At 45.9% G+C, this 24,468-nt stretch overlaps 2 protein-coding genes across 2 annotated transcripts; both read right to left on the bottom strand.

The window, feature by feature from the left end:
- Positions 1–3,185: 3,185 nt before the first annotated feature.
- On the bottom strand, positions 3,186–5,501 carry LOC308151409 (uncharacterized protein). The gene is made up of 2 exons (XM_080524274.1): positions 5,227–5,501; positions 3,186–5,022 (listed from the first exon to the last, which is right to left on the bottom strand). Exons 1-2 carry the CDS (start codon positions 5,375–5,377, stop codon positions 4,046–4,048), a joined length of 1,128 nt encoding a protein of 375 aa, XP_080380400.1. The 5' UTR covers positions 5,378–5,501; the 3' UTR covers positions 3,186–4,045.
- An 11,501-nt stretch (positions 5,502–17,002) lies between these two features.
- Positions 17,003–19,531, bottom strand: LOC308151926 (uncharacterized protein). Its single transcript, XM_080524823.1, has 2 exons — positions 19,049–19,531; positions 17,003–18,844 (listed from the first exon to the last, which is right to left on the bottom strand). The coding sequence occupies exons 1-2, from the start codon at positions 19,197–19,199 to the stop codon at positions 17,868–17,870; spliced, it is 1,128 nt and encodes a 375-aa protein (XP_080380949.1). The 5' UTR covers positions 19,200–19,531; the 3' UTR covers positions 17,003–17,867.
- Positions 19,532–24,468: the final 4,937 nt, after the last annotated feature.

Here is a 24,468-nt window from a genome sequence, read left to right as displayed (position 1 = left end):
AGAATACAAAAACAAAAATAAATACTTGTACAGAGTACAAAAGTTTTGCTTTGCTTCACTCATCTCTGGCATCAAACATACATTTTAAATGTATTGAATAGTGCTGCAAAATAAAATGAGGTAGGCACTAAGGCAACTAAAAAAGAGCAATTATCCACAAAAAGAAATGTTTGTAGAGAAAAGGTTCGTCAGCAACCATGGACAAGGGTCTCATATCCTTAACCAGCATGTTCAGGATTGATCCGGTCAGGACGGTGGCTTGCTGGGGTGTGCACGTTGGCATCTTGACAAGATAACTATCCATAGTAGAACGCGCCTTCTTAGCACTGTAACGTTAAGACAACATTTTTAGCTATTTGATAAGTATCGCTTTGATGACAACGTTACAGCACATAACGTAAAATAATGTAAGAAGGCTTTTAACGTAACGATATCGTTAGCCAATAACAAGCTAACTAGCTTACCGAGACGAGCCATCGTCTTCCTCGTCATCTGCCACAACGTGCTTCCTTTTGAGATGCTCGCGCATCATAGACGTGCTGCCATGATAAGCGAGTTCAGCTTTGCAAATTTTACATTTCACATTCTTTTTTTCAACGTTGTGGTTGAAATGCCCCCACACTTTAGACGTACGAGGACGGGAAGACATTTCTCTGTTTGTTTTTCCGGGGATGTCACGTGTGCCCCGGATGACCGACACTGCGCATGTACATCAAAGACACTGGGAGACGCTAGCCAGTGGCAGCTTCAGGGAAGAAAGCGAATGCTTATCGCTTATTTCAGCTACAAAAAAACATGCGACGACGTCGATTACCAAATATGTCGGCGACGATTTTGGTAATCGACGTCGTCGCGACTAGTCGACTAATCGTGGCAGCCCTATTGTAAAGCGCTATGGAATAAGGCGCTTTAAGTCAGTCCATTTACCATTTAGATTAACCGTTGACTAGAAATGTAACCGGTTATTCTTATTGATTGATTTGATTCATTTAGTAAAATAACATTGGCAGATGGTGGTGGGTTGATAAAACCAGAGGTGTAAGTTTGATAATTAAAAAAATTGACTTTCTGCTGGGTTTTTCCCTAACTGAAAAAGGGTCTTAGATGGGGGTCAGGGGAGAGTTATGGCTGCTAGGGGGGTTTTAGGACGGCTTTTAAGGCCCATTCCCGATTCCCTTCCCTACGGCTCGTTTTGGAGTGCTGCTCACTTTGGAGCCACGGCCTCTGAACAGAGCCACAAGGCGTAGGTAGTGGTTGAAATCTTTCCCAATTAAATGGGACAACCCTTCAAGACCCTGATGGGTCATCAGTAGTGTCATAGAAAAACATTGACGTTAGTGATTCATTCACAATTTAAATTTTTACACTATCAATCGATCAAACACGTCAAATCAAGTCATCAAATAACAAATAACAATACTTAATTATCAGACCATGACAGAATAACAGTGCTCTGTAGGCTATCAACTGTGCTCCTACCGTGCCAGTCTGCACTGATATAGGACAACCGTGCAACAACTTCGTGGCTTTAGTTAAATTCGGGTGTCATATGCCATCAAAGGGGGGAAATACGACATGGAAATATGTCAAAATGCATGACTATCATGCCCAAATCAGCCGTAAAATATGTAACATTAGGTAGATAACGTTAGTAGACACGGAGCGCAGTTTTAGTTTAATAAGTGCAATAGCGTCATATGCCATCAAAGGGGGGAAATGCGACATGAAATGTTAAAATGCACCACTATCATGCACAAAACATGTAACGTCAGATAGATAACATTAGACACAGAGCGCAGATTTATTTTTATGGAGTTCTAAAATCCGATATGACAGGAACGCTGGAGAAACAGCCGCTGTCCATGTTATTAGTCAGCTACATGATATAACCCATCAATAATATGGCATAATAACAACTGTTCGGATTAGATTGCGTGTTTTGGTTCAAGAAGTGCCATAGCTATAGCTTCATGCCATCGAAGGGGGAAAATGCGACATGGAAAAATGGTTGTGCTTGTTATAAAGAAAAGGTCTATAATACATTGAAAGGACATTAAACTAAGATAATAATATGGTTATAATTTTTCAAATCTTTATTAACAAGTAATTACAGAGAAACTAATAACATTTGTGGTTGTCTTCCACATTGCCTAGAGCAAAATCTGATTTCTGATGATTCGCAAGGCATCCTGGGAGGTAGGGCCATGGGTCTGAATGTAGTCTTGTCATGAAAAATCTCCAAACAGAGCCATACTCTAAATGAAAACAAGAATTGGGACACCCCTACACGTGAACGTTCAAAACTGAGCCGAAGGGGTGTAATGGGATTGGCCCTAAATGGTCGATTCTGGTGGCTCGTAATGAATACTGGACATTAATCACAGACAATTTGATTGCCATTAAGTTGGCTGGTATACAGGCTATATGGTTTTACATCCTTACTATAGAATTACTAAAACTGAATCATAACCCATCCCTGCGTACTCCCTGCCTTTTGAAGTCCTCCTTACTACCGTACTTTTCATAATGCACTTCCAACTTTTGTTTACACTTATGTGAATCTGCCTTTTTATTAGGGACATTTTCAGAAATGTCTTAAATAAATACGCTTCTGTCCTTGCTAGTTTGTAAGCTTTGGGTTGCCATGGAAATGAGAGCATGACTGACATGATGGAAGTTTATCAAACTTGCTACTAAAGGTCTATAATTAGTATGAGTCCTGAGCTATTCTTTTTCTCCCTCTGCTCTACAGGAAGGGGTCAGACGAGGTTGATCTGGTTCCGGCCCGTGAGGCAAACACTCGCTGTCCTCAGGTGGTCATAGCCTTCTATGAGGAGAGGCTCACCTGGACTGAGGATGAGTCACAGTAGCACCTGGCAAATGTCCCTGTTCAAATGTCCCTGTTCAAATGTCCCTGTTCAAATGTCAAATGTCAAATGTCCCTGACAAATGGCCCAAATGGCCCTGTTCCTGCCATGTTTTGCAAATAAAAAGACAAACAGAAAGAGATTGTCAGGTTGATTTATTTTCCAATGAGGAATAGGTTTAACACCCAATGTGACATATATGTATTTCAGATCTTTGCCACTAGGGGGTAGTATTTAGAAAACAATGTCAGATGTGTTCTATGTGGTCTAATAATCTGTTTTATATCCCCCATAATTTTTCTTGAAGGAGAAATGGATCCGGGTTCTTATGGGTTAAACATGATCATGTTTATTAAGACCCAGCAGAAGCCAACCAAATAAACATATGTTTATAGCCACTCTTCAGTCCTAAGCAATGGGAGGAACTAAACGAAATGATATGGGAAGGGAATTATAAAAGTTACGTTGTTTGATATCTCAGGGTATCCGCGGTGTCTTGAAAAGTATTAAAAGTTGATAAATCAATTTTGGGAAAATCAAGACCCTTAATAAGTATTAAAAAGTCTTATCACGATTTTATGAGGTCTTGAATTTTGTAGGTATTTTTCTGAATTAGACTCTGTCCAAAGAGTTTGAGTCCTAAAAACTTTGAGTAAAAGTTCGTGAATTTATTAGTTTGATTAAAAAACAAAGATGAACCGGAAATTCTGTTGTATGATAGTGGTCTAGTCTATTGCAAACTCAAACTGTTAAAGGTCTCACTGATGTAAACGGTTACAGCTCGAAATGGCGGTGAGGTCTGGAAAAATATTGACAAGGTCTTTAAAGGTGCAAATGGTTGAAACAATAGGTCTACTAATTGTTTTGTTATACAGTTGAGAGATGGGACATGTGACCAATCTCAAACATCGATCTCTGGATGCAAAAGCTAACAAAGCCTACTACAATAATGGAGTAAAACAACCTTATATTTTGGTTTATGATAAGGTAATTATAGCTGCAGCAAGATCAACAAACAAAAAGGGGCTGCTTTTGCATAATCATTTCACAATACAAACATATAAATCGCAGTTGAGAGAATGTGGTGGAACGTTGTTTTATTTCACCAAATAATCAAGGTTACCAATCCAGACCAATTTGTAACAATCAGAATACACTATCATTTTCATAGTAATATTTTAACTCTTCAGCTGAAAATCTCCCTGCTGCTTAATCAGCATGTCAAAGTCCTTCACTGTCCTCAGAAAGAAGTCTTTGATGTGTTGGAGTTTCTGAGCAGCGATAATGCGGACCACCAGGGTCTCTCCTAGGGCCTTGGCCTCACAGGGGCGGTGCTGCACCCCATGGGACGTGTTCCTGAAGGGCTCCACCACCAGCAGGCCTGAGCCTTGGGATGGAGCTCCCTTCTGGGGCCTTGAGGCTGGTGTCTCCTGGATGTTCTTTGCCAGATAATTTCTATAAGTAAGCAACAGCTCTGTGAAGTTCTGCAGGTAGTACTGGTTTAGTTCAAGGCGGCTTTCTGATGCAGAATCCACGGCCATTAGACGGTTGCTGTGGATACGCATGTGCACGTGGAACGCGGCGCCGTTCAGCCACTGTTTCATCCCAGCCGAGCTCATGCGCCGCTGCATCAGCATGCGTTCCATGAAGTCCAGTAGCTCGTACCTCAACTTCCTGTCGTAGAGTTCTAGAACCTCCGCCATCTTGGTCTGGTTGTTGGCGACTCCGGAGACCTGCTTCAGGTACTCGCTGACGAGAGTGGCGATCTGAGAGGAGGTGTCCGCTCCAAAGATGCGCTGAATGGGGTCAAGGCGTGATACCTGCCCCTTTATCTGGTGGGCTAGGACCTCGAAGAGCAGGGAGAGAGCCAGAGCTACGATCCCCACCCCCCCGTAACTCACCTTGGTACTCCCCCCAAAGGCTGACGTCAGGTCCCGGTTGAAGGCTGTTAGCTGTTCAGATGACAGGTTCTGCTGGATGGCAGCGTATTGCTGCTCCAGAGCAGTGGTGGAGTTGAGGGAGAGCAGGGTGATGAGGGTGGGGTCCAAGGTGATGTCAGGGAGGATACCTGCTTGGCTCGCCACTTCATACAGACAGTTGACAGTCTCTGGAGTCTCTGGAGTGCAAGCATTGTTCCCCATGGTAGGACTGCTGTCTAGAACCATACAATACAATACCATACAATCATTATAATCATAAACCATACTTAATATACTAGAAAATAAATTACATTTCTTCATTAATTAAAATTAATACAATATATACAATACAGTGATGTATGATATAAAACACTACAATAGAGTATGATGTGTCCAAAAACTATATGATACAATGTAATACGATATGATGCAATACTCACAATGATACAATACACAATTCTGTGCTCCAAAGACTAACACATGGGCTCCGGGTCTGAGGGACGGTGTACTGTCCAGGACACAAACATCGTATAAGCAAACAGTGGATTGCAGGAGACACATTGATAAGAAAGACTTCATCCAATGGAACATGCTCAACGAATCAGATCATCGTCCAATGAAAAAGCAGGTCATTGTCACTAACTGATAGGGCGACAAAGAAGAGACATGGTGCATGTTTGTGTTGGGAAGGAATCTCAACAGTCTAAAAGCAGCTTCCTCTCCTCGTCTCCTCCTCCACAAACGGGGTTAAACACCCCTGTCTGTAGCCGTATAGAGGGACCGTTATTTACATCAAAAACCCCTCCATGTCTATCAGGATCTGGCCCAGCTCATGAGCGTGCGGCCGGTTCTTTGATTATCGGGCATAATAAACCTGCGTCAATAAAGGGCATTGTTACACATAACAAACACTCTTTACAGACGGCAGCCCATCCCTTTCGAAATGACCCCACCTTGGGCTGTGCCACCTCCTCGGTGTGCAGCGGCGGCTGGGGTCATACAGAAATTCAAGCTTTTTCTGTCGACTGCACCACAACAGACGGCCCAGCCGCTGTCGTTGCGTTATGCAGAATGGCTAGAAGGGGCAGGTATTCTGTCGGGCTGGCTGGACAGGACATTGAGGAGGGGATATGCACTACAGTTCATTCAGCCTCCTCCGCCCTTCAGGGGCGTGAGAGAGACTGTTTTGTCCTGCCCGATAAAAACACGTGCGCTCCAGGAGGAGATTACGAATCTCCTAACAAAGGGCGCAGTGACAATGGTTCCGAGGGACCAGTGGGACATGGGGTGGTACTCCCCGTATTTCCTTGTCCCAAAGAAATCCGGAGGCATGAGACCCATACTAGATTTAAGGGTCCTCAACGAGAGAGTGGCGAAACGCCCCTTTCGTATGTTGACGACGAGGCGCCTTCTGTCTTGTATACAGAAGGGCGACTACGGAATCAGCATAGACCTGAGGGACGCGTATTTTCATGTGCCAATCACAGAGAGGCACAGGAAATTTCTACGTTTTGCCTTCCAAGGGAAGGTTTACGAGTACACGCGCCTGCCCTTCGGGTACGCGCTTGCTCCTCGAACTTTCTCCAAATGCGTGCAGACAGCACTCGAACCACTGAGGCGAAACGGGATACGCATATTAGCATATCTCGACGACCTACTGGTCTTGGCCCAATGCCCAAATCGAGCCATTCGGGACGCAACCTCACTGGTGCAGCACCTCACTCAGCTGGGGTTAGCTGTCAACTGGACAAAGAGTGCTCCGTGGCCGGCTCAACAGTTTTCCTATCTAGGCATTCAGTTGGATACTGCCAAGATGAGGGCCAGTTTATCGGCACCACGGAGAGCGACACTGACGTCAGCTCTCCGGGTGTGTCGAGTGACAAATACAATCACCGCTCTGTCAATGATGTCCTTACTAGGACTGATGTCTGCAGCCCATGTAGTGGTCCCCTTAGGCCTATTACACATGCGCAGACTGCAGAGGTGGTTCGCACGACTGCGACTGGATCCAGTGAGACACCGTCGCAAGTTGATTGTAATACCGAGATCGGTCAAAACCGACCTGAGCTACTGGAGAGACCCGCGCGTCATCGCGCGCGGAGTCGCCATGGGCAGACCGGCATCCCACTACCCAGTCTTCACGGACGCGTCGTTGACTGGGTGGGGAGGAGTGTGGCAGGCAGGTTCGGTGGCAGGAAGATGGGGACCGTTGGAGACGCGTCACATCAACCTGCTGGAACTCGAGGCGGTGAAGTTAACGCTACTTCATTTTGCCCCGGTGTTAAAGGATCTGGACGTGTTAGTCAGATCTGACAACAGGACAACAGTAGCATACATCAATCGTCAAGGGGGAGTACGCTCAGCGTCACTTCATCGCCTAGCGACAGATGTATGTCTGTGGGCTGTCACACACCTGAGTTCGCTAAAAGCTCTCCACATTCCAGGTCTGCTCAACGAAGGAGCAGATCTGTTATCACGGGGAGGCCCGAGGGACGACGACTGGAGGTTAGCACCCTCCATTGTGTCTCTGATTTGGGCACGGTTCAGGCAAGCAGAAGTGGATCTGTTTGCGTCACGGACGAATGCGCAGTATCGCCTTTGGTTCTCCCTGCGCGAACAGGACAACCCGCCATTGGGAGTCGATGCATTCGCACACCACCCATGGCCGAGGGTCCTGTTATACGCGTTCCCACCCCTGACATCTATCCTCCCACTGTTGGCACGAGTGAGGTCAGAGAGGCTAGAGTTAATTCTTGTAGCCCCGGACCGTCCCGGAGCCCCGGGGTTTCCGGAACTGATGGAGATGTTGGTAGAGGGCCCATGGCCCATACCTCATCGACAAGATGCACTCTCTCAAGCCAGAGGCTTGGTGAGGGGGCCGCCTATGATGGGGGGCCCTCTCATGGCCTGGTTACTGAGAGGGACTTGTTAGAACGCAGGGGTCTGACAGACGCGGTCATTCAGACCATTCAGAGTGCGCGCGCGCAATCCACTGCAAAGGGATATGCGGCCCGCTGGCGAGTGTTTACACAGTGGTGTGAGGGACAGGACGTTGACCCAGTCTGCTGTCGGGTCGAAACGTTCTTGTGCTTCTTACAGTCGCTGTTTGACAAGGGATTGGCGGCGGGAACTATTAAAGTTTACGCGGCTGCCATCTCAGCTTGTCATGAGGGTTTTGCGACAACGACACTGTTCAGTCATTCGCTGGTTAAGCGTTTTTTGACTGGAGTGTGTAGGCTTAGACGCCCTCATAGGACTCTAATGCCAAAATGGGACCTGTCGATTGTGCTAGAGGCGCTGTGCGTGCCCCCATTCGAACCCATTGACACTGTGTCGTTGCGTTTATTGTCTCTCAAGACGAGTCTACTCCTCGCCTTGACTACGGCTAAGCGAGTGAGTGATTTATGCGCTCTCTCGACACGGGCAGATTGTTTGATCATATCTGATGACGAAACAAAAGCTGTGTTACGCCCTAACCCGGCTTTTATCCCTAAGGTTAATCGTGGGTTTAGGGTTCAGAGCTGTGCTCTGAGCGCCTTTTTTCCTCCTCCTCACGACGGAGAGAGGGAGAGGCGTTTACATTGTCTATGTCCGGTGCGCGCGTTGGCACATTATGTGAAGCGCACAGCAGGACTGAGATCTTCTCCCCAGCTTCTGATCTGCTACGGCGGACAGAAAGCCGGGGCACCACTCTCGAAGCAGAGGCTGTCCCATTGGATTTGCGAGGCGATTAGCCTCGCATACGAATCGAAGGGGCAGCCCGTGCCGACTGGCATTCGGGCTCATTCCACCAGGGGCATGGCCACATCAGTGGCCATTCTCAGGGGAGTGGGAGTGGAGGAGATATGTGAGGCGGCGTCTTGGTCGTCGCCATCACCTTTTGTACGGTATTACTTGAAAGATATTTCTTCCTCATCCTTTTCTCATTCTGTCCTCAGTTTTGCTGATGACTGATGTAGTGGGGAAGGCACTTGGATTACCCTGGTCATGGGGATTCTATTCAAGTGCTGTCAGGATGAATACGGATGTGCCTGGGGAGGGGACCCTCCTCCAGGACATGTTCCGTTAGATCTACAACCCTACGTGCTCACGTAAGGGCTAGATCAGTGATATTTCTTCCTCATCCTTTTCTCATTCTGTCCTCAGTTTTGCTGATGACTGATGTAGTGGGGAAGGCACTTGGATTACCCTGGTCATGGGGATTCTATTCAAGTGCTGTCAGGATGAATACGGATGTGCCTGGGGAGGGGACCCTCCTCCAGGACATGTTCCGTTAGATCTACAACCCTACGTGCTCACGTAAGGGCTAGATCAGTGATATTTCTTCCTCATCCTTTTCTCATTCTGTCCTCAGTTTTGCTGATGACTGATGTAGTGGGGAAGGCACTTGGATTACCCTGGTCATGGGGATTCTATTCAAGTGCTGTCAGGATGAATACGGATGTGCCTGGGGAGGGGACCCTCCTCCAGGACATGTTCCGTTAGATCTACAACCCTACGTGCTCACGTAAGGGCTAGATCAGTGGAGCAGACTCGGTGTGGGTTGGGCCAACTTTTTAAGGTTGTCTTGAACCAACATCAGTGGTCAGCTCCGGGTGCCGCTGAGATTGTTTTCGGACTAATAGTCTCAGTGGGGGTACATTTGGCCTCGCTCGCTCCGCCTAAACCAATAGGAGCAGAGCTCCCCTATGGGGCGGAGCTCCACGATATAGAACGATAGTTATGGAGATAGACTCAAGTTCTATGAGTGGAGCGGAGCCCCATAGGGCTGCTGGCCCACTTCGACTTGTTCAAACCCGGCTGTATTGTATGTTTGGGAGAATGAGGAGCGAAGGACGCCCCTTTATATAGCACCCCAGGGCGGGCGCAGGCATCGAAAAATTCAGTCATTGGCTACTTTAGGTAGCGGGGTAAACCAATAGGAGCAGAGCTCCCCTATGGGGCTCCGCTCCACTCATAGAACTGGAGTCTATCTCCATAACTATCGTACTCCGGCAAGTCTTTCCCATTCAAGTCAATTGAGTCTGGCTTAAGCAGTGGCTTCTCAAAGATATTTGTAGACTGTCTTCTCCAGTGTCTGAATCTCCAACTTCACAGGGCATTTGTAGAAGTGGGAGAGCAGTGCCTCTGTGTAGCCAATCAGGAAGTAGAATTTCTGTGGGGGCAGTTTCTGCAGCATCAGAGCACATATCACCAGCACATTACCTCGCCTCTTTATCACAAGCTCATTGGCCAGACAGTTATGGAATGTTCCGAACATGAAGCGTCGCACAGACACATCCTCTACTGTACGATCAGCTGCTCCTCCCTCCCCTTTGAGGTTACCTAAGAGAGAAAAAGATGTGAGGGTTAGCATTGACACACTGTACTACAGCAGTTAGTTTGTTCACGTTCATAACGAATAAGAGGTAACTGATAAGTTTCCAGTTGAGGCCTGAAATGAGCATAGACAGTTTTCTGCTTGATGGCTTTGTTGAATAATATCAGAATTAGAATGTGAGAGGCAGGAAGGCTGGCAGCTCACTGGTGGCCAATGTGATGTGGGTGAAGGGCCTGCTCATAGTTCAGTGGTCTGTCTCCTTTCCCCACACGAATACGGGCTGCCTTGTTCTGCAAAGACAAAATAAGGTATATCAGAAACAGGGCAGAAAGACAGGCAATGAACACAAAATGTGGTCATGCAACAACTGGCCTGCCCATGATTTGGAAAGGTTTTGTTTGAGCACAATCACTACCTTGTGTCCTCTCTTCTTCAGCGCTGGCAGAATTCTGTCCAGTATGAGGAACTTCCCAGATTATATATATTTTTTTTTTTTAATAATAATAATGGAAATTAGTTTGTCCACGTGTCACCAGATTGCGTTCGTCTCTCACCCCTGAACATGTTAACATGATCATCTTTCTGAACAAGAACCAGTAGGCCTGCCGCCTACAGTCTCTCGCTGGAGTTTAAATTTAAGTTAAGCTGGACGCTCTTAAGGACACTAACGTTTTCAGTCATCCTCCTATTTGTGAGTAACTGTTTTTTTACTGCTCCTATGGTGAGTTACTTATTTTCTATATTTTTATTGATAACGTAAAATGTGTTTTTAAGTTAAACAATTTAGGCTACTCACTGCCTTGTTTAAGAGGATTGTTATCTGACTGTAGTGTCTAGTTTGAATGTGAATGAATGAATGTGTGCAATAGCAACACAAATAAAGTTTTTTCCCCAAGGAAAAAAAAAAAAAAAACTTTAATGAACTTTAATGAAAAAAAAGGTTATCAATTAATCGATAATTGATCGTTAATTCTTGCGATTATCGAAAAAGAAATTTTGATCGTTTGCCCAGCCCTAGTCTGCACCAGCTCCTCGTCAATCTGCAGGGGGTGGGGGGGGGGGGTCATACATACAGTCATCTGTAACAGGCGTCACACTGCTGCAAACACCATTGCTTCCTTGAACTCTGACCTCACACTAGCCTGGGTCCTCCGTATGGATATACATCAACACACGTGACCGTCACAAAACACCCAAGGTTAACCTGCTATCCCACAGAAATGGCAATTTAAGGCACAGGTGAGTGGGGGGATTTAACTTGAGCAGTGAGTTTACCATATCCACTCAGTTACACATACAACATTCATTAGCACCGTTGCTAAAAAAAAATTCTCATTAGCAGTCTCAGCGCTTCTGTCAGGGTAGTGATGCAGCCAGGAGTGAACCTACCTTGAGGAGGAGCTCCTTCTGCCTGCCGCTAGGGGGGGCTGCAGCACCCTCAGCACCCCCCTTCCCGCGTGCGTCCCTGCTAGCAAACAAGTTTTTCAGTTGTCAAACATGAGTTGGTAAGTTCTGTTATGTTTCAAATGTCTGCTTTGTGCAAGCCTCGCTGCAGCTGTTAGCCGACTAGCTAGCAGACTTGTGATAACTTCTTGCTATCGACGTTATTACAGTGATATTTGTCGACCATCCGTCTAACTTAGCAAATGTATGAAATGTTAACAGCTTGAAGGAAGAACCACGCAGCGTGTCCGAGTCTGAGGGAGCACAGGGTACAGCGATGGAGGAGACCGTGCCTGACACCGGTAGGGCTGTTGACATCTTTTAAAAGTTAGGAATGGGATGAAAGTGTTCGTTTTCTTCTAACGTCAGGTTTGTCTACAATACGTGTAAATCTAGCTGCAGCAGACGGAAGATGGAGTCCCTGAAGTTCTCCTCACTAAGGACATGGAGGAAGAGGAGAAGCAGTTGATGGAGGAGCGAGTGAAAAAAGAGATGAGTGTTAGTTTTCTTCTAACGTAATTTATTTTTTCTCTATTTTCAAGTCGGAGGAAAGAAGCGTGGGCGTGAGGAAGATTACAACATTGCCGATGTCAAGTCTGAAGAGGTAGGCTAACATACTTTGAAATGGGGCAAATGGGCCTAGTTAATAGTTTCATTTTGATTTAATTGTTTGCATGTTTTTGTGTTTCAGGAAATGATGTCTAAGGCCAAAATAGCTAAAGTGGAGGAAGAGGAAGAGGTAAGGAATTGTAATCACAATGTAAGGGATACATTTTATAGTTTTCAGCCTATTTTATAGCCTGAACCACCATAAAGGGATGGTTCAGCCTATATTCATGTTTAGGTGAAATATCATCGGTTCTCATAGTATCAGTTGTCCTCATAGGCCAGTAGTGGAATCCTGTATGACCTTTTCTACTGTCCTACCTAGGCCTGTAGTGTATCCTCGATATAAATATAATAGGATGAGAATGGATCAGGCTAAATAATCCTATGATGGCATCTCTGCCAGAAGACAACAAATGTAATGCTGAATTTATAAGGTCACTATTGTATTCTGTCACTGTAATAGTTTTTAGGCATATCATTAATTCAGTTCTGACTGTATTTGAATGCTCTTGCACTGCTAATTGAGTGGTTAAGATTACTTCACTTACCTTTATGAGTTTTCACAGTAATTTTGTGGAGTGTTGTTGATATCAGGGTATCCGCGGTGTCTTGAAAAGTATTAAAAGTTGATCAATCAATTTTGGGAAAATCAAGACCCTTAATAAGGGTTAGGGTTAGTGGGGTGTCCTGCTACACAAACGGGAGATGGGGATCCTGCGTTATGAGCCATTGCTGGTTCATGTGACCTGGTTTGCACAAGGTGTAGCCTACTTACAGTTCACATAAAAAGGTAAAGTATGCAGGTTCCCAGAGAGCTGATCTGCGTTGTGGTAAATGGTAATTTATTTATTGTGTTGTCTGTTTCAGAGTGAAAAGCCACGGGGCTTTGCCAGGAACCTTGACCCAGAGAGGATCATCCTCGTAACAGACAGCAGTGGTGGTGAACTGATGTTCCTGATGAAATGGTGAGTCTCACATGCACAAATGCCGACCTTGTACTTGTTGTCAAGTCACACATTCACTCGTATTGCTTTTTGTAGTCACTTTGGAACCCAACTTTGTTTGGAACCCAACTCTACATGGCAATACTTGAAATTGGGGGTGTTCATGATTAACAGTTATTAGATTACGTCTAGTGATCGCAAGGTCGGCAGATCGTTGGTTCGAACGCCGGCTGGCTACATGTCGAGGTGTCATGGGCAAGACACTGAACCCCAAATTGCTCCCAATGAGCAGGTCAGCACCTTGCATGGTAGCTTGCCACCATTGGTGTATGAATGGGTGAATGAGAGGCCATTGTAAAGTAGGGCTGCCACAAACGATTATTTTCATAGTCGACTAGTCACCGATTATTTTAACGATTAGTCGACTAATCGGATCATAAATTACAGCTTATCGCACAATTACTCAATCGCTCTTATTTAGCTATCATCTTCTAAATCAGCTTCTAAATTTAGCTTGAAGTTGTTAGTTGTTGTTGTAGGCATGTGCTAACTAAAAATAAAGACAATTAAAATGATTGTTCACTCAAAAATAGATATTTTAATGAACTTTGCAGATTTATTTCTGGCATCACATGCATGTAATGTAATGTAAAGAGTAGTAGAGAGTGCAAACTGCTGAGTAAAATGAGGTAGGCTAGGCACTAGGCAACCAAAAGAATACAAAAACAAAAATAAATACTTGTACAGAGTACAAAAGTTTTGCTTTGCTTCACTCATCTCTGGCATCAAACATACATTTTAAATGTATTGAATAGTGCTGCAAAATAAAATGAGGTAGGCACTAAGGCAACTAAAAAAGAGCAATTATCCACAAAAAGAAATGTTTGTAGAGAAAAGGTTCGTCAGCAACCATGGACAAGGGTCTCATATCCTTAACCAGCATGTTCAGGATTGATCCGGTCAGGACGGTGGCTTGCTGGGGTGTGCACGTTGGCATCTTGACAAGATAACTATCCATAGTAGAACGCGCCTTCTTAGCACTGTAACGTTAAGACAACATTTGTAGCTATTTGATAAGTATCGCTTTGATGACAACGTTACAGCACATAACGTAAAATAATGTAAGAAGGCTTTTAACGTAACGATATCGTTAGCCAATAACAAGCTAACTAGCTTACCGAGACGAGCCATCGTCTTCCTCGTCATCTGCCACAACGTGCTTCCTTTTGAGATGCTCGCGCATCATAGACGTGCTGCCATGATAAGCGAGTTCAGCTTTGCAAACTTTACATTTCACATTCTTTTTTTCAACGTTGTGGTTGAAATGCCCCCACACTTTAGACGTACGAGGACGGGAAGACATTTCTCTGTTTGTTTTTCCGGGGATGTCACGTGTGCCCCGGATGACCGACACTGCGCATGTACATCAAAGACACTGGGAGACGCTAGCCAGTGGCAGCTTCAGGGAAGAAAAACGAATGCTTATCGCTTATTTCAGCTACAAAAAAACATGCGACGACGTCGATTACCAAATATGTCGGCGACGATTTTGGTAATCGACGTCGTCGCGACTAGTCGACTAATCGTGGCAGCCCTATTGTAAAGCGCTATGGAATAAGGCGCTTTAAGTCAGTCCATTTACCATTTAGATTAACCGTTGACTAGAAATGTAACCGGTTATTCTTATTGATTGATTTGATTCATTTAGTAAAATAACATTGGCAGATGGTGGTGGGTTGATAAAACCAGAGGTGTAAGTTTGATAATTAAAAAAATTGACTTTCTGCTGGGTTTTTCCCTAACTGAAAAAGGGTCTTAAATGGGGGTCAGGGGAGAGTTATGGCTGCTAGGGGGGTTTTAGGACGGCTTTTAAGGCCCATTCCCGATTCCCTTCCCTACGGCTCGTTTTGGAGTGCTGCTCACTTTGGAGCCAAGGCCTCTGAACAGAGCCACAAGGCGTAGGTAGTGGTTGAAATCTTTCCCAATTAAATGGGACAACCCTTCAAGACCCTGATGGGTCATCAGTAGTGTCATAGAAAAACATTGACGTTAGTGATTCATTCACAATTTAAATTTTTACACTATCAATCGATCAAACACGTCAAATCAAGTCATCAAATAACAAATAACAATACTTAATTATCAGACCATGACAGAATAACAGTGCTCTGTAGGCTATCAACTGTGCTCCTACCGTGCCAGTCTGCACTGATATAGGACAACCGTGCAACAACTTCGTGGCTTTAGTTAAATTCGGGTGTCATATGCCATCAAAGGGGGGAAATACGACATGGAAATATGTCAAAATGCATGACTATCATGCCCAAATCAGCCGTAAAATATGTAACATTAGGTAGATAACGTTAGTAGACACGGAGCGCAGTTTTAGTTTAATAAGTGCAATAGCGTCATATGCCATCAAAGGGGGGAAATGCGACATGAAATGTTAAAATGCACCACTATCATGCACAAAACATGTAACGTCAGATAGATAACATTAGACACAGAGCGCAGATTTATTTTTATGGAGTTCTAAAATCCGATATGACAGGAACGCTGGAGAAACAGCCGCTGTCCATGTTATTAGTCAGCTACATGATATAACCCATCAATAATATGGCATAATAACAACTGTTCGGATTAGATTGCGTGTTTTGGTTCAAGAAGTGCCATAGCTATAGCTTCATGCCATCGAAGGGGGAAAATGCGACATGGAAAAATGGTTGTGCTTGTTATAAAGAAAAGGTCTATAATACATTGAAAGGACATTAAACTAAGATAATAATATGGTTATAATTTTTCAAATCTTTATTAACAAGTAATTACAGAGAAACTAATAACATTTGTGGTTGTCTTCCACATTGCCTAGAGCAAAATCTGATTTCTGATGATTCGCAAGGCATCCTGGGAGGTAGGGCCATGGGTCTGAATGTAGTCTTGTCATGAAAAATCTCCAAACAGAGCCATACTCTAAATGAAAACAAGAATTGGGACACCCCTACACGTGAACGTTCAAAACTGAGCCGAAGGGGTGTAATGGGATTGGCCCTAAATGGTCGATTCTGGTGGCTCGTAATGAATACTGGACATTAATCACAGACAATTTGATTGCCATTAAGTTGGCTGGTATACAGGCTATATGGTTTTACATCCTTACTATAGAATTACTAAAACTGAATCATAACCCATCCCTGCGTACTCCCTGCCTTTTGAAGTCCTCCTTACTACCGTACTTTTCATAATGCACTTCCAACTTTTGTTTACACTTATGTGAATCTGCCTTTTTATTAGGGACATTTTCAGAAATGTCTTAAATAAATACGCTTCTGTCCTTGCTAGTTTGTAAGCTTTGGGTTGCCATGGAAATGAGAGCATGACTGACATGATGGAAGTTTATCAAACTTGCTACTAAAGGTCTATAATTAGTATGAGTCCTGAGCTATTCTTTTTCTCCCTCTGCTCTACAGGAAGGGGTCAGACGAGGTTGATCTGGTTCCGGCCCGTGAGGCAAACACTCGCTGTCCTCAGGTGGTCATAGCCTTCTATGAGGAGAGGCTCACCTGGACTGAGGATGAGTCACAGTAGCACCTGACAAATGTCCCTGTTCAAATGTCCCTGTTCAAATGTCCCTGTTCAAATGTCAAATGTCAAATGTCCCTGACAAATGGCCCAAATGGCCCTGTTCCTGCCATGTTTTGCAAATAAAAAGACAAACAGAAAGAGATTGTCAGGTTGATTTATTTTCCAATGAGGAATAGGTTTAACACCCAATGTGACATATATGTATTTCAGATCTTTGCCACTAGGGGGTAGTATTTAGAAAACAATGTCAGATGTGTTCTATGTGGTCTAATAATCTGTTTTATATCCCCCATAATTTTTCTTGAAGGAGAAATGGATCCGGGTTCTTATGGGTTAAACATGATCATGTTTATTAAGACCCAGCAGAAGCCAACCAAATAAACATATGTTTATAGCCACTCTTCAGTCCTAAGCAATGGGAGGAACTAAACGAAATGATATGGGAAGGGAATTATAAAAGTTACGTTGTTTGATATCTCAGGGTATCCGCGGTGTCTTGAAAAGTATTAAAAGTTGATAAATCAATTTTGGGAAAATCAAGACCCTTAATAAGTATTAAAAAGTCTTATCACGATTTTATGAGGTCTTGAATTTTGTAGGTATTTTTCTGAATTAGACTCTGTCCAAAGAGTTTGAGTCCTAAAAACTTTGAGTAAAAGTTCGTGAATTTATTAGTTTGATTAAAAAACAAAGATGAACCGGAAATTCTGTTGTATGATAGTGGTCTAGTCTATTGCAAACTCAAACTGTTAAGTTAAAGGTCTCACTGATGTAAACGGTTACAGCTCGAAATGGCGGTGAGGTCTGGAAAAATATTGACAAGGTCTTTAAAGGTGCAAATGGTTGAAACAATAGGTCTACTAATTGTTTTGTTATACAGTTGAGAGATGGGACATGTGACCAATCTCAAACATCGATCTCTGGATGCAAAAGCTAACAAAGCCTACTACAATAATGGAGTAAAACAACCTTATATTTTGGTTTATGATAAGGTAATTATAGCTGCAGCAAGATCAACAAACAAAAAGGGGCTGCTTTTGCATAATCATTTCACAATACAAACATATAAATCGCAGTTGAGAGAATGTGGTGGAACGTTGTTTTATTTCACCAAATAATCAAGGTTACCAATCCAGACCAATTTGTAACAATCAGAATACACTATCATTTTCATAGTAATATTTTAACTCTTCAGCTGAAAATCTCCCTGCTGCTTAATCAGCATGTCAAAGTCCTTCACTGTCCTCAGAAAGAAGTCTTTGATGTGTTGGAGTTTCTGAGCAGCGATAATGCGGACCACCAGGGTCTCTCCTAGGGCCTTGGCCTCACAGGGGCGGTGCTGCACCCCATGGGACGTGTTCCTGAAGGGCTCCACCACCAGCAGGCCTGAGCCTTGGGATGGAGCTCCCTTCTGGGGCCTTGAGGCTGGTGTCTCCTGGATGTTCTTTGCCAGATAATTTCTATAAGTAAGCAACAGCTCTGTGAAGTTCTGCAGGTAGTACTGGTTTAGTTCAAGGCGGCTTTCTGATGCAGAATCCACGGCCATTAGACGGTTGCTGTGGATACGCATGTGCACGTGGAACGCGGCGCCGTTCAGCCACTGTTTCATCCCAGCCGAGCTCATGCGCCGCTGCATCAGCATGCGTTCCATGAAGTCCAGTAGCTCGTACCTCAACTTCCTGTCGTAGAGTTCTAGAACCTCCGCCATCTTGGTCTGGTTGTTGGCGACTCCGGAGACCTGCTTCAGGTACTCGCTGACGAGAGTGGCGATCTGAGAGGAGGTGTCCGCTCCAAAGATGCGCTGAATGGGGTCAAGGCGTGATACCTGCCCCTTTATCTGGTGGGCTAGGACCTCGAAGAGCAGGGAGAGAGCCAGAGCTACGATCCCCACCCCCCCGTAACTCACCTTGGTACTCCCCCCAAAGGCTGACGTCAGGTCCCGGTTGAAGGCTGTTAGCTGTTCAGATGACAGGTTCTGCTGGATGGCAGCGTATTGCTGCTCCAGAGCAGTGGTGGAGTTGAGGGAGAGCAGGGTGATGAGGGTGGGGTCCAAGGTGATGTCAGGGAGGATACCTGCTTGGCTCGCCACTTCATACAGACAGTTGACAGTCTCTGGAGTCTCTGGAGTGCAAGCATTGTTCCCCATGGTAGGACTGCTGTCTAGAACCATACAATACAATACCATACAATCATTATAATCATAAACCATACTTAATATACTAGAAAATAAATTACATTTCTTCATTAATTAAAATTAATACAATATATACAATACAGTGATGTATGATATAAAACACTACAATAGAGTATGATGTGTCCAAAAACTATATGATACAATGTAATACGATATGATGCAATACTCACAATGATACAATACACAATTCTGTGCTCCAAAGACTAACACATGGGCTCCGGGTCTGAGGGACGGTGTACTGTCCAGGACACAAACATCGTATAAGCAAACAGTGGATTGCAGGAGACACATTGATAAGAAAGACTTCATCCAATGGAACATGCTCAACGAATCAGATCATCGTCCAATGAAAAAGCAGGTCATTGTCACTAACTGATAGGGCGACAAAGAAGAGACATGGTGCATGTTTGTGTTGGGAAGGAATCTCAACAGTCTAAAAGCAGCTTCCTCTCCTCGTCTCCTCCTCCACAAACGGGGTTAAACACCCCTGTCTGTAGCCGTATAGAGGGACCGTTATTTACATCAAAAACCCCTCCATGTCTATCAGGATCTGGCCCAGCTCATGAGCGTGCGGCCGGTTCTTTGATTATCAGGCATAATAAACCTGCGTCAATAAAGGGCATTGTTACACATAACAAACACTCTTTACAGACGGCAGCCCATCCCTTTCGAAATGACCCCACCTTGGGCTGTGCCACCTCCTCGGTGTGCAGCGGCGGCTGGGGTCATACAGAAATTCAAGCTTTTTCTGTCGACTGCACCACAACAGACGGCCCAGCCGCTGTCGTTGCGTTATGCAGAATGGCTAGAAGGGGCAGGTATTCTGTCGGGCTGGCTGGACAGGACATTGAGGAGGGGATATGCACTACAGTTCATTCAGCCTCCTCCGCCCTTCAGGGGCGTGAGAGAGACTGTTTTGTCCTGCCCGATAAAAACACGTGCGCTCCAGGAGGAGATTACAAATCTCCTAACAAAGGGCGCAGTGACAATGGTTCCGAGGGACCAGTGGGACATGGGGTGGTACTCCCCGTATTTCCTTGTCCCAAAGAAATCCGGAGGCATGAGACCCATACTAGATTTAAGGGTCCTCAACGAGAGAGTGGCGAAACGCCCCTTTCGTATGTTGACGACGAGGCGCCTTCTGTCTTGTATACAGAAGGGCGACTACGGAATCAGCATAGACCTGAGGGACGCGTATTTTCATGTGCCAATCACAGAGAGGCACAGGAAATTTCTACGTTTTGCCTTCCAAGGGAAGGTTTACGAGTACACGCGCCTGCCCTTCGGGTACGCGCTTGCTCCTCGAACTTTCTCCAAATGCGTGCAGACAGCACTCGAACCACTGAGGCGAAACGGGATACGCATATTAGCATATCTCGACGACCTACTGGTCTTGGCCCAATGCCCAAATCGAGCCATTCGGGACGCAACCTCACTGGTGCAGCACCTCACTCAGCTGGGGTTAGCTGTCAACTGGACAAAGAGTGCTCCGTGGCCGGCTCAACAGTTTTCCTATCTAGGCATTCAGTTGGATACTGCCAAGATGAGGGCCAGTTTATCGGCACCACGGAGAGCGACACTGACGTCAGCTCTCCGGGTGTGTCGAGTGACAAATACAATCACCGCTCTGTCAATGATGTCCTTACTAGGACTGATGTCTGCAGCCCATGTAGTGGTCCCCTTAGGCCTATTACACATGCGCAGACTGCAGAGGTGGTTCGCACGACTGCGACTGGATCCAGTGAGACACCGTCGCAAGTTGATTGTAATACCGAGATCGGTCAAAACCGACCTGAGCTACTGGAGAGACCCGCGCGTCATCGCGCGCGGAGTCGCCATGGGCAGACCGGCATCCCACTACCCAGTCTTCACGGACGCGTCGTTGACTGGGTGGGGAGGAGTGTGGCAGGCAGGTTCGGTGGCAGGAAGATGGGGACCGTTGGAGACGCGTCACATCAACCTGCTGGAACTCGAGGCGGTGAAGTTAACGCTACTTCATTTTGCCCCGGTGTTAAAGGATCTGGACGTGTTAGTCAGATCTGACAACAGGACAACAGTAGCATACATCAATCGTCAAGGGGGAGTACGCTCAGCGTCACTTCATCGCCTAGCGACAGATGTATGTCTGTGGGCTGTCACACACCTGAGTTCGCTAAAAGCTCTCCACATTCCAGGTCTGCTCAACGAAGGAGCAGATCTGTTATCACGGGGAGGCCCGAGGGACGACGACTGGAGGTTAGCACCCTCCATTGTGTCTCTGATTTGGGCACGGTTCAGGCAAGCAGAAGTGGATCTGTTTGCGTCACGGACGAATGCGCAGTATCGCCTTTGGTTCTCCCTGCGCGAACAGGACAACCCGCCATTGGGAGTCGATGCATTCGCACACCACCCATGGCCGAGGGTCCTGTTATACGCGTTCCCACCCCTGACATCTATCCTCCCACTGTTGGCACGAGTGAGGTCAGAGAGGCTAGAGTTAATTCTTGTAGCCCCGGACCGTCCCGGAGCCCCGGGGTTTCCGGAACTGATGGAGATGTTGGTAGAGGGCCCATGGCCCATACCTCATCGACAAGATGCACTCTCTCAAGCCAGAGGCTTGGTGAGGGGGCCGCCTATGATGGGGGGCCCTCTCATGGCCTGGTTACTGAGAGGGACTTGTTAGAACGCAGGGGTCTGACAGACGCGGTCATTCAGACCATTCAGAGTGCGCGCGCGCAATCCACTGCAAAGGGATATGCGGCCCGCTGGCGAGTGTTTACACAGTGGTGTGAGGGACAGGACGTTGACCCAGTCTGCTGTCGGGTCGAAACGTTCTTGTGCTTCTTACAGTCGCTGTTTGACAAGGGATTGGCGGCGGGAACTATTAAAGTTTACGCGGCTGCCATCTCAGCTTGTCATGAGGGTTTTGCGACAACGACACTGTTCAGTCATTCGCTGGTTAAGCGTTTTTTGACTGGAGTGTGTAGGCTTAGACGCCCTCATAGGACTCTAATGCCAAAATGGGACCTGTCGATTGTGCTAGAGGCGCTGTGCGTGCCCCCATTCGAACCCATTGACACTGTGTCGTTGCGTTTATTGTCTCTCAAGACGAGTCTACTCCTCGCCTTGACTACGGCTAAGCGAGTGAGTGATTTATGCGCTCTCTCGACACGGGCAGATTGTTTGATCATATCTGATGACAAAACAAAAGCTGTGTTACGCCCTAACCCGGCTTTTATCCCTAAGGTTAATCGTGGGTTTAGGGTTCAGAGCTGTGCTCTGAGCGCCTTTTTTCCTCCTCCTCACGACGGAGAGAGGGAGAGGCGTTTACATTGTCTATGTCCGGTGCGCGCGTTGGCACATTATGTGAAGCGCACAGCAGGACTGAGATCTTCTCCCCAGCTTCTGATCTGCTACGGCGGACAGAAAGCCGGGGCACCACTCTCGAAGCAGAGGCTGTCCCATTGGATTTGCGAGGCGATTAGCCTCGCATACGAATCGAAGGGGCAGCCCGTGCCGACTGGCATTCGGGCTCATTCCACCAGGGGCATGGCCACATCAGTGGCCATTCTCAGGGGAGTGGGAGTGGAGGAGATATGTGAGGCGGCGTCTTGGTCGTCGCCATCACCTTTTGTACGGTATTACTTGAAAGATATTTCTTCCTCATCCTTTTCTCATTCTGTCCTCAGTTTTGCTGATGACTGATGTAGTGGGGAAGGCACTTGGATTACCCTGGTCATGGGGATTCTATTCAAGTGCTGTCAGGATGAATACGGATGTGCCTGGAGAGGGGACCCTCCTCCAGGACATGTTCCGTTAGATCTACAACCCTACGTGCTCACGTAAGGGCTAGATCAGTGATATTTCTTCCTCATCCTTTTCTCATTCTGTCCTCAGTTTTGCTGATGACTGATGTAGTGGGGAAGGCACTTGGATTACCCTGGTCATGGGGATTCTATTCAAGTGCTGTCAGGATGAATACGGATGTGCCTGGGGAGGGGACCCTCCTCCAGGACATGTTCCGTTAGATCTACAACCCTACGTGCTCACGTAAGGGCTAGATCAGTGGAGCAGACTCGGTGTGGGTTGGGCCAACTTTTTAAGGTTGTCTTGAACCAACATCAGTGGTCAGCTCCGGGTGCCGCTGAGATTGTTTTCGGACTAATAGTCTCAGTGGGGGTACATTTGGCCTCGCTCGCTCCGCCTAAACCAATAGGAGCAGAGCTCCCCTATGGGGCGGAGCTCCACGATATAGAACGATAGTTATGGAGATAGACTCAAGTTCTATGAGTGGAGCGGAGCCCCATAGGGCTGCTGGCCCACTTCGACTTGTTCAAACCCGGCTGTATTGTATGTTTGGGAGAATGAGGAGCGAAGGACGCCCCTTTATATAGCACCCCAGGGCGGGCGCAGGCATCGAAAAATTCAGTCATTGGCTACTTTAGGTAGCGGGGTAAACCAATAGGAGCAGAGCTCCCCTATGGGGCTCCGCTCCACTCATAGAACTGGAGTCTATCTCCATAACTATCGTACTCCGGCAAGTCTTTCCCATTCAAGTCAATTGAGTCTGGCTTAAGCAGTGGCTTCTCAAAGATATTTGTAGACTGTCTTCTCCAGTGTCTGAATCTCCAACTTCACAGGGCATTTGTAGAAGTGGGAGAGCAGTGCCTCTGTGTAGCCAATCAGGAAGTAGAATTTCTGTGGGGGCAGTTTCTGCAGCATCAGAGCACATATCACCAGCACATTACCTCGCCTCTTTATCACAAGCTCATTGGCCAGACAGTTATGGAATGTTCCGAACATGAAGCGTCGCACAGACACATCCTCTACTGTACGATCAGCTGCTCCTCCCTCCCCTTTGAGGTTACCTAAGAGAGAAAAAGATGTGAGGGTTAGCATTGACACACTGTACTACAGCAGTTAGTTTGTTCACGTTCATAACGAATAAGAGGTAACTGATAAGTTTCCAGTTGAGGCCTGAAATGAGCATAGACAGTTTTCTGCTTGATGGCTTTGTTGAATAATATCAGAATTAGAATGTGAGAGGCAGGAAGGCTGGCAGCTCACTGGTGGCCAATGTGATGTGGGTGAAGGGCCTGCTCATAGTTCAGTGGTCTGTCTCCTTTCCCCACACGAATACGGGCTGCCTTGTTCTGCAAAGACAAAATAAGGTATATCAGAAACAGGGCAGAAAGACAGGCAATGAACACAAAATGTGGTCATGCAACAACTGGCCTGCCCATGATTTGGAAAGGTTTTGTTTGAGCACAATCACTACCTTGTGTCCTCTCTTCTTCAGCGCTGGCAGAATTCTGTCCAGTATGAGGAACTTCCCAGATTATATATATATATTTTTTTTAATAATAATAATGGAAATTAGTTTGTCCACGTGTCACCAGATTGCGTTCGTCTCTCACCCCTGAACATGATCATCTTTCTGAACAAGAACCAGTAGGCCTGCCGCCTACAGTCTCTCGCTGGAGTTTAAATTTAAGTTAAGCTGGACGCTCTTAAGGACACTAACGTTTTCAGTCATCCTCCTATTTGTGAGTAACTGTTTTTTTACTGCTCCTATGGTGAGTTACTTATTTTCTATATTTTTATTGATAAC

Source organism: Nansenia antarctica (genome assembly GCF_963989245.1).
Source record: "Nansenia antarctica genome assembly, chromosome: 2".
NCBI lineage: Eukaryota > Metazoa > Chordata > Actinopteri > Argentiniformes > Microstomatidae > Nansenia > Nansenia antarctica.
This window is presented reverse-complemented; position numbering and strand designations above follow the sequence as displayed.

Coding starts and splice junctions, on each gene's coding strand:
- LOC308151409 (XM_080524274.1), bottom strand. CDS start 5,377: ATGTTCCATTGGATGAAGTCTTTCTTATCAATGTGTCTCCTGCAATCC. Junction 5,023..5,226: donor GAATTGTGTATTGTATCATT/GTGAGTATTGCA, acceptor GTATGGTTCTAG/ACAGCAGTCCTACCATGGGG.
- LOC308151926 (XM_080524823.1), bottom strand. CDS start 19,199: ATGTTCCATTGGATGAAGTCTTTCTTATCAATGTGTCTCCTGCAATCC. Junction 18,845..19,048: donor GAATTGTGTATTGTATCATT/GTGAGTATTGCA, acceptor GTATGGTTCTAG/ACAGCAGTCCTACCATGGGG.